We start from the raw sequence: 14,417 nt of genomic DNA, 5'->3' as shown, positions 1-14,417 counted from the left end.
GATTAATAAGCGTGTCAAGGGTTATGGGGAGAAAGCAGGTAAATGGGGTTGAGAGGGAAAGATAGGATCAGCCATAATTGAATGGTGGAGTAGACTCGATTGGCTAAATGGCCTACCTCTGCTCCTATAACTTATGAAGAATACTAACTGCTGAGCCACTACTAAATGTGGTGATCAGAATTAGATAAAATACCCCAGAACCATTCATATATAACTAGTCTGCTTTTGTATTTTTGTCTCTACTCTGCCAAGATTCCTAATTCTTTACAAGCCTTTGCCACATTTCCTGCCACATTCAAAGATTTATGCATATCCATATATTCTTTTCCTGTACACCTTTTAGAACTGTGGCAATTATTCTATTTTGCTTCTCCCCGCTCCTTCTGCCAAGATGAATTACTTAGCACTTGTCTGTATTAAAATATCATCCACCACCTGTCAGCCTATTCTGCTGGTCTATGTTCTCGTTATGTCCTTAACTATTGTCCTCACCATTCATCACTTCCATCCAAGTCATTGATATAAAAGTAGTGATGGTCCTTTCATCATCCAGTCTGAAAAATATTCATTTGCCATACTTTTCTGGTTTTGGACCCTAAACTAAGTTCTTATTTATGCTGCTCACGGATCCTTTGACTCCATTGGAATCAACTTGATTGATTGATTGAATACATTTTATTAGCCAGGTATGTATACATACAATGAATTTGCCTTGGTGCTTTGCTCGCAAGTAACAACATGATATACAGTAGACAATTAAAATTAAAACATGTTGACCATTCTTATATGTGGGACTTTGTTGAATGCATACAGAGAAGTCGACTACTACAATCCTTTAATCAATCTTCTCTGATATCTCATCAGTATGATTTGCCTTTAATGTCCATTCTGTCTTGCTGTCATCGGTGTTATGTGTTATGCTTGCTGTCATCAGTCAGGGCATTGAGTATAAAAGTTATGAAGTCATGTTACAGCTTTATATGGCTTTCATTGCCTGCGTTTCAAATATTGTGGGAAATTCTGGTCTTCCCATTAGAGGAAGGTTAAGACGCTTTGGAGAGGGTGCAGAACAAGTTTACCAGAATGCTGCCTGGATTAGAGTATATTAGCTCCAAGAGAGGGACACAAAATACAGGAGTAACTCAGAGGGATAGGCAGCATCTCTGGTTAGTAGGAATGGGTGACGTTTCGGGTTGAAACCCTTCTTCAGACTGAGCTCAGTCGGAAGAGAAACGTCACCCATTCCTCTATCCAAAGATGCTGCCTGTCCCACTGAGTTACACCAACATTTTGTGTGTAAACCAGCATCTGCAGTTCCATCCTACATAGCTATAAGAAGAGGTTGGACAAAGTTGGATTGTTTTCTCTGGAGCATCAGAGGCAGAGGTGAGACCCGATAGAAATATTTAAAATAATGAGAGCCATAGATAGGGCAGACAGTCAGAACCTATTTCTTAGTGTAAAAGCTATAGCTTTAAGGTGAGAGGTGCAAAATTTAAAGGAGATGTGCATGAAAGATTTCTTTCACCCACAGGATGGTGGGTGCCTGGAATGTACTGGATTTTGTATGTTCTTCCTGTGACACGTGGGTTTTCTTCGGGTGCCCATTTCCCACATTCCAAAGACGGTGAGTTTAACCACCGGGTGGTACCAGCAATGGCTGCCTTGCCAACAGTCTGTCTGTCCTTTCCTTCTTTGTGTTTTAATTGTATGTTTCAAATGTATGTTTTTAGTGTTCTTTAGCTTGTTTTATGGGGAGGGGGGTTGGGGGTAACTTTTTCTAATCTCTTACCACGACAGAGATGAGATTTTCACAATCCCTTTGTCAGGGGTCGACCACGGAGCTCCAACCATGGGTGATTGCGGGCTAAACATCGCGGAGCCCGCGGTCTCTAATCAGAGACCGACTTCTGGAATTCCATGCCGCGGGAGTTTTGACCACCTCGACGCGGGAGTTTCAATCGCCCCAACGCGGCAGTTTCGATCGCCCCGACATGTGAGTTTCGATCGCCCCGATGGATGGTTGAACTGCCCCGTCCACGGGAGAATAAAGAGGAAGAAGTTTGGACTTTTTTGCCTTCCATCACAGTGAGGAATGTGGGGAATCCACCGTGGTGGATGGTTATGTTAACTTTTATGTAGTTGTGTGTCTTGTTGCTTTTTTTTTCGTATTGCTCTAATGGTAATCACTGCACCTTAATTGGTACATGTGACAATAAAATACCTTTGAAGCCTTTGAAATCTTTGTAGGTTAATTGGCTTGTGTAAATCGTTCCTCGTGTGAAGGATAGAACTACTGTATGGGTGATCGCTGGTTGGCAGGGGTCGAAGGGCCTGTTTCCATGCTGTATCTCTAAATTAAACTAAACTTCGCAGCGCCAGAAACCCTTTGTTCAATTCTGACGTTGGTCGATGTGAAGTTTGCATGTTCTCCTTGACCACCCAGGCTTCCTACGAATACCAAGATATCCTCCCACATCCCAAATACATGCAGGTTGGTCGATTAATTGACTTCTATGAATTGACCCCATTGTGCATTTGAGTTGTAGAATTTTAGAGGAGTTGTTGAGAATGTGGGGAGAATGTAGGATTAGTGTAAATGGATGGTTGATGGTTGGCATGGACTTAATGGTCCGAATGCCTTTTTCCATGCTGTATCTCTCTAGGACTATGATCTTATTCACTTCTTTAATGCCGCATTCAGATGTACTTAATACCTACAGTTTTCCCAGGATAATAACGTGGTACTCCCACCCCAGTGCCTTTACCTATTGTCCATCTTATCGAGAGTCCTGCTACACATGCTTCAATCTAAACCTGGGATTTGTAGATCATGAGTGGTGCATAGTCATCCTGCAATGTCCACTAGCACAAGTGGGCGACCAGTTTGACTACATCCGGGGGAGTGTTGTAGAGCAGGGGGATCTAGGAATGCAGATACATAATTTGTAATAAGTGGCATCACAGGTAGATGGTGTGGTCAAAAAGACTTTGGCATATTAGTCTTCATCAGTCAAAATATTGAGTTCAGAAGTTGGGAGTTCATGTTGCAGCTACATAGGTGTTGGTGAGGTCGCATTTAAAGTCATGTGTTCAGTTCTGGGTACTATGCTAAAGGAAAGATGTTTTTCCAACTGTAAAGGGAACAGAGGAGATTTACAAGGATGTTGCTAGGACACCTAGGAGTAAACCTAGCAATTATAGACCCTAAGAGTAAACCTAGCAATTATAGACCTGTTAGTTTGACGTCAGTGGTGGGCAAATTAATGGAAAGAATACTTAGAGATAATATATATAAGCATCTGGATAAACAGGGTCTGATTAGGAACAGTCAACATGGATTTGTGCCTGGAAGGTCATGTTTAACTAATCTTCTTGAATTTTTTGAAGATGTTACTGGGGAAATTGATGAGGGTAAAGCAGTGGATGTTGTGTATATGGACTTCAGTAAGGCCTTAGACAAGGTTCCTCATGGAAAGTTGGTTAAGAAGGTTCAATGGTTGGGTATTAATGGTGGAGTAGCAAGATGGATTCAACAGTGGCTGAATGGCAGATGCCAGAGAGTAATGGTGGATGGTTGTTTGTCAGGTTGGAGGCCAGTGACGAGTGGGGTGCCACAGGGATCTGTGTTGGGTACACTGTTGTTAGTCATGTACATCAATGATCTGGATGATGGTGTGGTAAATTGGATTAGTAAGTATGCAGATGATACTAAGATAGGTGGGGTTGCGGGTAATGAAGTAGAGTTTCAAAGTCTACAGAGAGATTTATGCCAGTTGGAAGAGTGGGCTGAAAGATGGCAGATGGAGTTTAATGCTGATAAGTGTGAGGTGCTACATCTTGGCAGGACAAATCAAAATAGGACGTACATGGTAAATGGTAGGGAATTGAAGAATGTAGGTGAACAGAGGGATCTGGGAATAACTGTGCATAGTTCCCTGAAAGTGGAATCTCATGTAGATAGGGTGGTAAAGAAAGCTTTTGGTGTGCTGGCCTTTATAAATCAGAGTTATAGAAGTTGGGATGTAATGTTAAAATTGTACAAGGCATTGGTGAGGCCAATTCTGGAGTATGGTGTACTATTTTTGGTCGCCTAATTATAGGAAGGATGTCAACAAAATAGAGAGAGTACAGAGGAGATTTACTAGAATGTTGCCTGGGTTTCAGCAACTAAGTTACAGAGAAAGGTTGAACAAGTTAGGGCTTTATTATTTGGAGCGCAGAAGGTTAAGGGGGGACTTGATAGAGGTTTTTTAAATGATGAGAGGGATAGACAGAGTTGACGTGGAAAAGCTTTTCCCACTGAGAGTAGGGAAGATTCAAACAAGGGGACATGACTTGAGAATTAAGGGACTGAAGTTTAGGGGTAACATGAGGGGGAACTTCTTTACTCAGAGAGTGGTAGTTGTGTGGAATGAGCTTCCAGTGAAGGTGGTGGAGGCAGGTTCGTTTTTATCATTTAAAAATAAATTGGATAGTTATATGGATGGGAAGGGAATGGAGGGTTATGGTCTGAGCGCAGGTATATGGGACTAGGGGAGATTTTGTGTTCGGCACGGACTAGAAGGGTCCAGATGGCCTGTTTCCGTGCTGTAATTGTTATATGGTTATATTATATGGTTACACAAGGGCCTGAGTCACAGGGAGAGGATGAGCAGGCAAGGACCACACTCCTTGGAGCACAAGAGAATGAAGTGTGATTTATAGAGGTGCACAAAATCATGAGAGGAATAAATTGGGGAGACGCACAGTCTCTTGCCCAGAGTAGGGGAATCAAGAACCATAGGACATACTGTAGGTTTAAGGTGAAGGAAGAAATATTTAATAGGATCCCAAGGGATAACTTTTTCACACAATGGGTGGAGAGTGTATGGAACTTAATTGCAACATTACCGTCCCATTTCCAATTCAGAATCATCCAGGAAGAACAGAATTCATAATATTTGTGTGTCACAGTCCATCTTAAAGAGGGACGAACAGACATCATAAATGCTTTGTTTAAGAAAAAACTGCAGATGCTGAAAAAATTGAAGGTAGACAAAAATGCTGGAGAAACTCAGCGGGTAAGGCAGCATCTATGGAGAGAAGGGATGGGTGACGTTTCTGATCGAGACGCTTCTTCAGACTATGCTTTAAAATAGTATTTTGCAGAAACCCCAGGATTAAAGTTTAGTGGAAATCACAGTTTAAATTGAATCAGACTGCCAGAAATGTATTGAAAGTACAATATTTTGTACTTTCTCCCTGGACAGCTTTTCATTTCCTTTTATGGCAAATAGCCATCACTGACAAGGCCAGAATTTATGACCTATCTATAATTGCCTTTGAGAATGCACCAGTGAGCTGACTTTGTGAACCCCGCAGATTGTTCTGGAGAAGGTACTCATGTTGCTATAAGGTAGCCGTGAGGTCAGATGTTCCAAGATTTTGATCTTGGAACAGTAATATATGAACATAATTTATCAAAGATATTTAACAGGAGATAAAATCACAGTATCAATGTTGCAGATTTGCTTCACTCTTCCCCTTTGCTGTAAGATTTTTTTTTTAAATCTTCTTTTTTTCAGGTGTAAGTAAATTATTATTTTAATGTTTATGTTACATTTCAATTGTGCGCCTTCATGTTTTCATTAAAAAAAACAGCAATGAAGGTCCGTAAGTAGTGGGCATGCAGTGAAAGTGAATAAAGTTAACAGGCATTCATTTGAGTGGCCTGCACAATGTCAGATGTTATTACAATGTTTTTCTATCTAAGGCATACTGCCTTCATAAGAACTGGGTCCCAAAGTCAGCAAGAAATGTACTCCAAGTTCAATTATCACCTATATCGAGGAACAACACATTACCATACTGGGTGATGCACCCAGTGAAATGCAAGTCTTCTTGTACCTACTGCACTAAATGTCAAGCCCGAATAAAAGAACAATGTACCTAGTCACGGAGGATAGAAATGAGTAATTCGCTAGCAATCAAGCAGAATGAACATGCCATTGAGTAACTAAGATGGATAACTACACTTATCTTACAGTATCTGTGTCTAGTCTCCACCTACTGTAGTTTCTGCAGTAACTAGCCTACTTTCATTGCAAAAAGATGCTATCATTTCCGTTTCTTCCTCTTTAAATTTCTGAGTATCATTTGCCATGAGTCAACAGCTCCAGGTGATATTTTTCATTGCTTGCTCACAGAACCTGCAAAGTTCTTTGAACATGCAGTTTTTAATCACGGACTAGCACTATCTAAAATTGACATCAAAGCTTTATAAAAAGTGAGAAACAGTAGCCATTCTCGAATGCAGAAGCTTTTAAGATGTCACAAATTTGGTTGTTTGCCAGACTTTTATTTTGTTTTGTGTGTCAGATGAATGGTTCTCAGAAATTAATTAACATTTCAAATAAGCTGAAATGGGGGGACTGGGGGTTTCTCAATCTATTAGAAGAAAATAAAAAACATGCAAAACTGTATCTTCTTGAGCACTAAAGGATCAAAAATTAAAACAATACAGGTTCGTGAAATCTGTGGCACATGCAAATTCTATTCTAACGTGAAGAACTAACAAAGTCAATTACAGCATTAAATGCATATAATAAGCAAAGATTAACAGGAAGCTAGGGGTTTCGGAAGCTTTTAAAAACCAATAGAGGCAACTAAAAAAGTGATAAAGGGAGAAAAGATGAAATATAAAGATAAGCTAGCCAATAATACAAAAGAAGATACCAAATGTTTCTTCAGATATAAAGATTAAAATAAAGACAAGAGCAGACATTGGGCCACTGGAAATAACACTGGAGATGTAGGAATGGGGAATAAAGAAATGTCGGACGAATTGAATACGTTTTTTGCATCAGTCTTCACAGGGAAAGACACCAGCAACATGCCAGAAATTCAAGAGAGTCGGGGGCAGATGTTAGTGTAGTGGTATTACTAAGAGGAAAGTGCTTGGGAGGCTGAAGTCTCCTGGACCAGACAGACTACACTCCAGGGTTCTGAAAGATAGGTGTAGAGATTTTGGAGGCATTAGTAGTTAACTTTCAAGAATCACTAGACGCAAGAGTGGTACCAGGGGACAAGAAAATTGCAAACGTTACTCTACTGTTCAAGGAGAGGGTGAGGCAGAAGATGGGAAACTATAGGCCGGTTAACCTGACTTCAATGGTTGACAAGATTTTAGAGTCATTTATTAAGGATGAGGTTTCCTCGTACTTCTAAGAGAGAGTTAGGTTTAGATAGATTTACCTCTTCAGGCTAAAGGAATCAAGGGATATGGGGAAAAAGCAGGAACGGGGTATTGATTTTAGATGATCAGCTATGATATTGAATGGCGATGCTGGCTCGAAAGGCCGAAGGGCCTACTCCTGCACCTATGTTTTTCTATGTTTCTAAAAGCACATGATATAATAGGCTAAAATGGTTGTTTTGGATTTTCAGAAGACTTTTGATACAGTGCCACACATGAGGCTGCCACAGAGTATGGAGGCCCATGACATTAGAGAGAAAATACTAGCATGGATAGAAGATTGGCTAACTGGCATAAGGCAAAGAGTGGGAATAAATGGAGCCTTTGCAGGTTGGCTGCCGGTGTTGATGATAATGATAATACTTTATTGTCACATCTTGAAAACGGCCCTTCCTCCAGTGACCACTGCCGTCGCTGAATCCCTCCACCCTCCTCCACTGTTCCCAGTCGTCAGAGTCAGGCAGGGGTCAAGCCTCAGTCAGCTCCAGGTCCCCAGGGGTCGATGATGGGTCCGCTACTTTTCACGTTATATATCAATGATTTGGATGATTAAATTGATGGCTTTATTGGCTAAGTTTGCAGAGGATACAAAGATAGGTGAAGGGGCAGGTGGTGTTGAGGAAGTCAAGAGTCTGCAGAAGGACTTAGACAGGTTGCAACAAAATGTGCAGTGATGCATTTTGGTAATAGGAGAAAAGGCGTAGGCTATTTTCTAATTGGGGAGGGGTTTCAGAAATCGGAGTTGCAAAGAGACATGGGAGTGCTGGTGCAGGACTCCCAAAAGGTTAATTTGCCATTCTAATCATTAGTAAGAAAGGCAAATGCAAAGTTAGCATTCATTTCAAGAGGATTAGAATATAAAAGCAGGGATGTGATGCTGAGGCCCTATAGGGCACTGGACAGACTGTATTTGGAGTATTGTGAGGAATTCTGGGCCCCATATCTGAGGAGGGATGTCCTGGTGTTGGAAAGGGTCCAGAGGAGGTTTACGAGAATGATTCCGGGCATGATTGGATTAACATATGATGAGTGCTTGACGGTTCTGGGCCTGTACTCACTGAGTTTAGAAGGATGAAGGAACTATCTCATTGAAACTTAACAAAATAATGAAAGGGCCAGATAGTGGATGTGGAGAGGATGCTTCCTTTAGTGGGAGAGTCTAAGACCAGAGGGCACAGCCTCAGAATAAAAGGATATACCTTTAAAGCAAACGAGGATGAATTTCTTATACAAGAGGATAGTGAATCTGAGGAATTCATTGCCACAGACGGCTGTGGAGGCCAAGTCTTTACATATTTTTAAAGCAAAGATTGATAGGTTCTTGATTAGAAGGCTGTCGAAGGTTACGAGGAGAAAGCAGGAGAATGGCATTGAGAGGGAAGGATAGATCAACCATGATTGAATAACGGAGCAGACTCGATGGGCCGAATGGCCTAATTCTGTAACTAGATCTCATGTGTGAACTTATCAACCCAGATCTCGAATGTTTGGTCGAGAGCTAAAAAAATGAGTAGTAAAGAGACTCTAAATAGATTAGCAACTAATTGGAAACAAACCTTGCAAGTTTTTTATCAATGTAAATGGTAACGGTACAGATAAGTACAACGTTCCAAGAAAACCAGGTGCAGAAAATGAGCAACTATCTGAGGAGTCTATATATGTGCAGTCTATATATGTGCTAATTTGTAACAGCAGCAACACCTTAATAGCCATTGCCATTATGGGATGCGGCCACAAATTTCAACAACACTCTCAGTGCAAAGTATCAAGAAAGAGTAAAGAAGGCATTCCGTATGCTTGCCTTCTTTGGTCTGGGCATTGAGTACGAGTCAGGATGTCATAATGCAGCTCGAGAAGACTTAGGTAAGGCCATATTTGTAGTATTATGTGCAGTTCTGGGCACAGGAAGGATGCAGAGACGTTGGAAAGTGTGCAGAAGAGATTTGCCAGAATCCTGCCTGGATTAGCGGGTATTAGCTACAAGGAGCACTGGGATTAAGGAGAGACCTGACAGAGTATACAGTTATAAGAGGCATAGATAGGGTAGACAATCAGAACCTCATCAGAATTCCTATTCACTGCAAAAAATATGGACAGTCAACCATTTATTTTCCTGCAGAGAAATTAACACATGACTTATGGGGAAAATGTGCCGCTACTGAATGCTGGAGACCAGCACTGCAAACCAGTACAACTCCAGTCCATGATGTTCAAGGGGTTTCCTGATCCACAGGTATACAATTTAGATTTGTTAAATCCTAATACAAACTTCCAGCACAGCATGGATAGCTTCTTCTCAAATATCTTATTTTGGCATAACTGGATAACTCTTGATTTGACCTTTTTAATAAAGTTTTGTGCATATATTATTACATTTTAATATCACGTATAATACAGGCCATATACTAATTACCAGGGCTTTGGATCTACAGCAGTGAAAGTACCTACAGAAGTCAGCCCCATCACATATGCCCCATTTACTTTCTATGAAGCAATAGTCTCAGGAAACATAGTAGTTACAATGAGCCACTAGGAGTGCAAGTAACCATGAAGAAGGTGGTGCATCCTAAACTGCAACCCACATGAATTTCAGACAAGTATCCAAAAATGAGCTTGAATAGGTTAAATAGTTCCCCTATCATTACATTAATCTTCAAATACACTAATTCCCTGCTATTCCTCAGTATTCCCTAATCTAAATAGTATTTGGAAATCAATCTGAAGTCTTCTACATTCTCATCAACTAAGCCCTCAGAATCTAAAATCTATAGTAAACTGTGAATAAACATTCATCTAAATTGCCAATTTTTCCTTTTTAAAGCATGATCTCTTGATTGATTCTCCAACGATGCACTATCATGCCTTTTAAGGACTGTATATGTTCCAACGCGATCACTGCTATTTTTCAAAATTCCAGGAGATTTAGGCAAAATCATCTTAATCTTTCTTTGTAGGATAATTCCATGTCCCTGCCTCCAACAATCTACCCCCTATCATTGGCATCAACCCATTAAACCATCTTGCACTTGTTCTACGACAACTATTGTGTACCCTTCCTCTGAAAGGATTCGAGACTTCAAATCAAGAGAATAAAGAGTGATTTATTGTCATATATGCCAAAATGGAACTTACAGCAGCGCAACTTAGTACTCTGTAAACATGACAATCAACAGCAAAAAAAGTTCAGTCATATTTTAAGAAATAAACAACAATAGTGTAAAGACAAAAACAGTTTACAAACAGAACCTTTTTGGTTGTTTATTGTGTTTACAGATTACTATGTTCACATAGACAGGCACAAAAAGCTGGAGTAACTCAGCGGGACAGGCAGCATTTCTGGAGAGAAGGAATGGGTGACGTTTCGGGTCGAGACCCTTCTTCAGACTGGATAGGGATAAGGGAAACGAGAGATATCAACAGTGATGTGGGGAGGATAAAGAACAATGAATGAAAGATATACAAAAAGAAACAGGCCATTGTAAGCTGTTTGTAGGGTGAAAATGAGAAGCTAGTGTGACTTGGGGGTGTGGGGGGGAATAGAGAGGGAATGCCGGGGCTACCTGAAGTGAGAGAGAAATCAATATTCAGCTGTAAGTTGCCCAAGCAAAATATGGGATGCTGGTCCTCCAATTTACATTTAGCCTCACTCTGACAATGGAGTAGACCGAGGGCAGAAAGGTCTGTGCCGGAATGGGAAGGAGAATAAAAGTGTCCAGCAACCAGGAGATCAGGTTGGTTCACACGGATAAGAGTCCACATCTTGAACAACAGATACAGTAGATGAGGTTGGAGAAGGTGCAAGTGAAACTCTGCCTAACCTGAAAGGACTGTTGGGGTCCCTGGACAGGGTTGAGGGATAGCGACAGGTGTTGCATCTTCTGCAGTTGCAGGGGAAAGTACCTGAATGACCAGTGCATAACGGGATATAGATTTAATGCAAACCAGTGGAATTAGTATAGATAGGCATGATGGTCAATATGGACCTGCTGGGCAGAAAGGCCTGTTTGTATGCTGTAGAGCTTTATAACACTGCTATACTTAAAGAAGGACCAGCACCTTTCAAGGGCAATAAAGAATGGAATTAAACGTGGGCCTTGTCAGCAATGCCTACATTCTATTTATGGGGGGAAAAGGTATAAACAATATAAGGTGATATGGAAAATCAATTTCACACTTCTTTTCAATGCTTTGAGCAAGATGAAGATTATTAACAGAGTAGACTACTCTTAGAATATGTACAATGTGGTTTCATGCAAAATAAGACATCAATTATGTCCAAGCAATATGACTCACCCCCAAACGGTAAGAGCATAAGGAAATAGTGCAATGCATTTCAGTTGCCGCATCTACGGCCCTGTGACTTCTCAAAACAAGACTGCCAGTGTAGATCCCAATAAAAGCAGTGTTGTTTTGAATCCAATATATCCTGTACAAACTCATTTTGCATGTGCACTTCAAAACCACGGCAGAATAGTCTGGAAAACCTTTGAAACCAGGTCCTGAGGGTGAAAAGACATTCTCTGTCCCAGCCTGCGCCTTTTTTAAAAAAATTGAATCTCATAAAACTAAAGCAGGTTTTTAGTACAATTTATCACTTAAATGTGCAAATTGTTTCTAACTTCTGCTGACAGGCCACAGATGGACAGGGCAATGAGTTTTTTTAGACCTTTCAATCGTAGAACCAGAGGATGGATATAGAATTAAAATGAACCTGCCAAGGTATAATAGATAAATGGACAAGTAAATAAAAAATAGATCAGCTTGAGAAAGATCAGCTAGTACATTCTTGCCTGGTCCATGAAACTCCATAACTGAATTTTTCATTTAACTGGATTAAGTATCCTAATTATTTCAGAAAAAAAGCATTCAAGCCTATTTTCTAGATTGACAGAATGTAATTATATAATTTACCTCATAAGTGTGACGAGAGTTTAAAAAGATGTGTCCCATGTCAATCAGGTCAAAATTCAGAAGCAGCTTGGGGCCCATACCTTCAGCCTTGATACGGAGAGGCAAGCGAGTCTGCCGACCTGGAGGACCAAAGCATCAATGTGTGTCCATTTTTAATTTTACCAGATTTATCTAACAGCATGTGTATAAGCAGTGGCAAGCAGCATTAGTGATAGCTTGTTTTCATTGATCATTTTTGTAATCTCAGTGAACTGTGGTAGTTCACACACTGAACCATCTGATGTCTGCAGGGAACAACACCTCCTTAAAGAGCACCATCACTCTGCCTCATAAAGGGCTATAAGTTCCACACATAACCTGGCTGAAATTCGCAGCCTGGACTGGACACACTCTACACTCAACAGACCTAATGAACACTGCTCTTTCCCAATGACAACAGGCACTTGGCTGAGTACAGAAAACACAATCTATAATCTTGTAATTAAAATGAACCTGCCAATTACAGATCTATGAAAAACAGATTGGCTTGGACCATAATGTTTTTTCTTCTAATTTAAATAATATATTATTGTAATGAAGTCACAGGCTCTAACCTTTTAGGAAACCTGAACTGCTGTCTGTGTGGAGTTTCCCTGTTCTTTCTGTGACCAAGCAGGTTTCTGCCTTGGTGCTCTGGTTTACTCCCACAAAATTGTGTGAGTCTGGAGGTTAATTGACCACTCTAATCACCCCAGAAATGGTGTAATTTGGAGGGGAGTTGATGGGAACATGAGGAGAATAAAATGTGTTAGGGTAGAATTGATATATAAATATGTTCAATGGTTACGATGGTCTCAGTAGGACAAAGGGCCTGTTTCCATGCTATATCTCTGTGACTCAATGAAAATTGAATAAGTTTCAACTGCTGTAGTGCCAGCTTGGGAAAATTTGACCATCTGCCTAACAATTCGAACATGAGGAAGAGTCTGAGCTTTCATTGTGGACAACCAAGTCAGTTTTCTTCTAGAGTCATGAAATATCGATTTCTAGTGACATCACACAACTCATGATGTATCACGTGAAACTACTGAATGAATTGCCAACTCTGACATTGAAGTTTTGCCAATCAAACATGCATGTAGCTGACAGTTTAGCAGGAGTGATAGAAGGTTCCTACTATCGTTATGGCATGAATAGTACTCTCAACAGCACCCAATATTCATCTCACCAGTATGACAACCTTTCCCAATGGCACACCTTGAGCCATGTAGGAGCTATTAGACACTGATACTATTTAATGCTTGGAACTTAGATGTCAATTTCATGTACGGCTGGGTAATAGGGGCACCATATTGAGCCACTAATCATCGTGAACAATGCCCAGTCCACCCTGGGCACAGCTCTCTCCACCATCAAAAGCATCGACAAGAGGAGCTTCTCCAAGAAAGGACCGGCATGTTCCAGTACGGAGGAGGGATAAGGATGACAAAGTAAGGGAACATAATATGAACCCGATTAACTGAATCAAACTCGATGAACATGGTTCAAATACATTGTGTATGGTAAAACAGAACAAAATACCGAAGCACAGTCAAAATTCTTGAAGGCAGAGGAAAAAGCAAGCAAACAACCATCCTCATACTTGATATTAGAGATTCAGACTAGAAATTGCGATGAGAGAAGAACGTTAAGACATTTATCTGCAGTGGTGGAAGATGTGTGCTCAGCAAGGGAATGAGCTAGTAAGGTAGAGTCAAGAGCCAGGTGACAAAACAGGATGGGCCAGAAGTAGGGCAAGGCAAATTAAGCTTAATATTCAGTAGAGCAAAGGTGTAAAGCAGTGGGGCACAGTCATTACAGTGGAATAATTAACATGCAATATTCTATACCTGTGACATCACAGTAGATTGTCCACTGAAATATCTTCGCTTCCTTTGGTTTGTAGATTATACTTATTTCATTTGATGAATTGGGCCAGATATCTCCTTCCTGATGAAAAAAACAAAAAGTATAGCCAGTTATATTGTCAGGAGACAAATAGGAACATTCAAGTAGGTATGGTGGAGGATGAGATGGATGTTTGATTAACGAACCAGGAAGTCATGAGAGAGGGGAACAGAGAGGGGATGTGACTTGCAATAGCAATCATAGTTATAATAAATGACCTATTAATACAAAACAACCTTATCTAATGAGAATAGGGCATACTCAGAATCCTGACTAATGAAGGCCAATGTACTAAAAGTCTTCTTGACCACCCTATACCACTTTCAGGTAACTTTGTACATGC

General features: G+C 40.5%; 1 protein-coding gene across 1 annotated transcript in view; it reads right to left on the bottom strand.

The window, feature by feature from the left end:
* hydin (HYDIN axonemal central pair apparatus protein) overlaps positions 1-14,417 on the bottom strand; it is a 341,361-nt gene that overhangs the window by 274,160 nt on the left and 52,784 nt on the right. Inside the window, exons 10-11 of the mRNA XM_055648745.1 lie at positions 14,017-14,116; positions 12,149-12,267 (exon numbers count right to left, since the gene is read on the bottom strand). Of these exons, the coding sequence (XP_055504720.1) occupies positions 12,149-12,267; positions 14,017-14,116 (219 nt within the window). The remainder of the gene's footprint in view (positions 1-12,148; positions 12,268-14,016; positions 14,117-14,417) is intronic.

Source organism: Leucoraja erinacea, chromosome 17 (assembly GCF_028641065.1).
Source record: "Leucoraja erinacea ecotype New England chromosome 17, Leri_hhj_1, whole genome shotgun sequence".
NCBI lineage: Eukaryota > Metazoa > Chordata > Chondrichthyes > Rajiformes > Rajidae > Leucoraja > Leucoraja erinaceus.
This window is presented reverse-complemented; position numbering and strand designations above follow the sequence as displayed.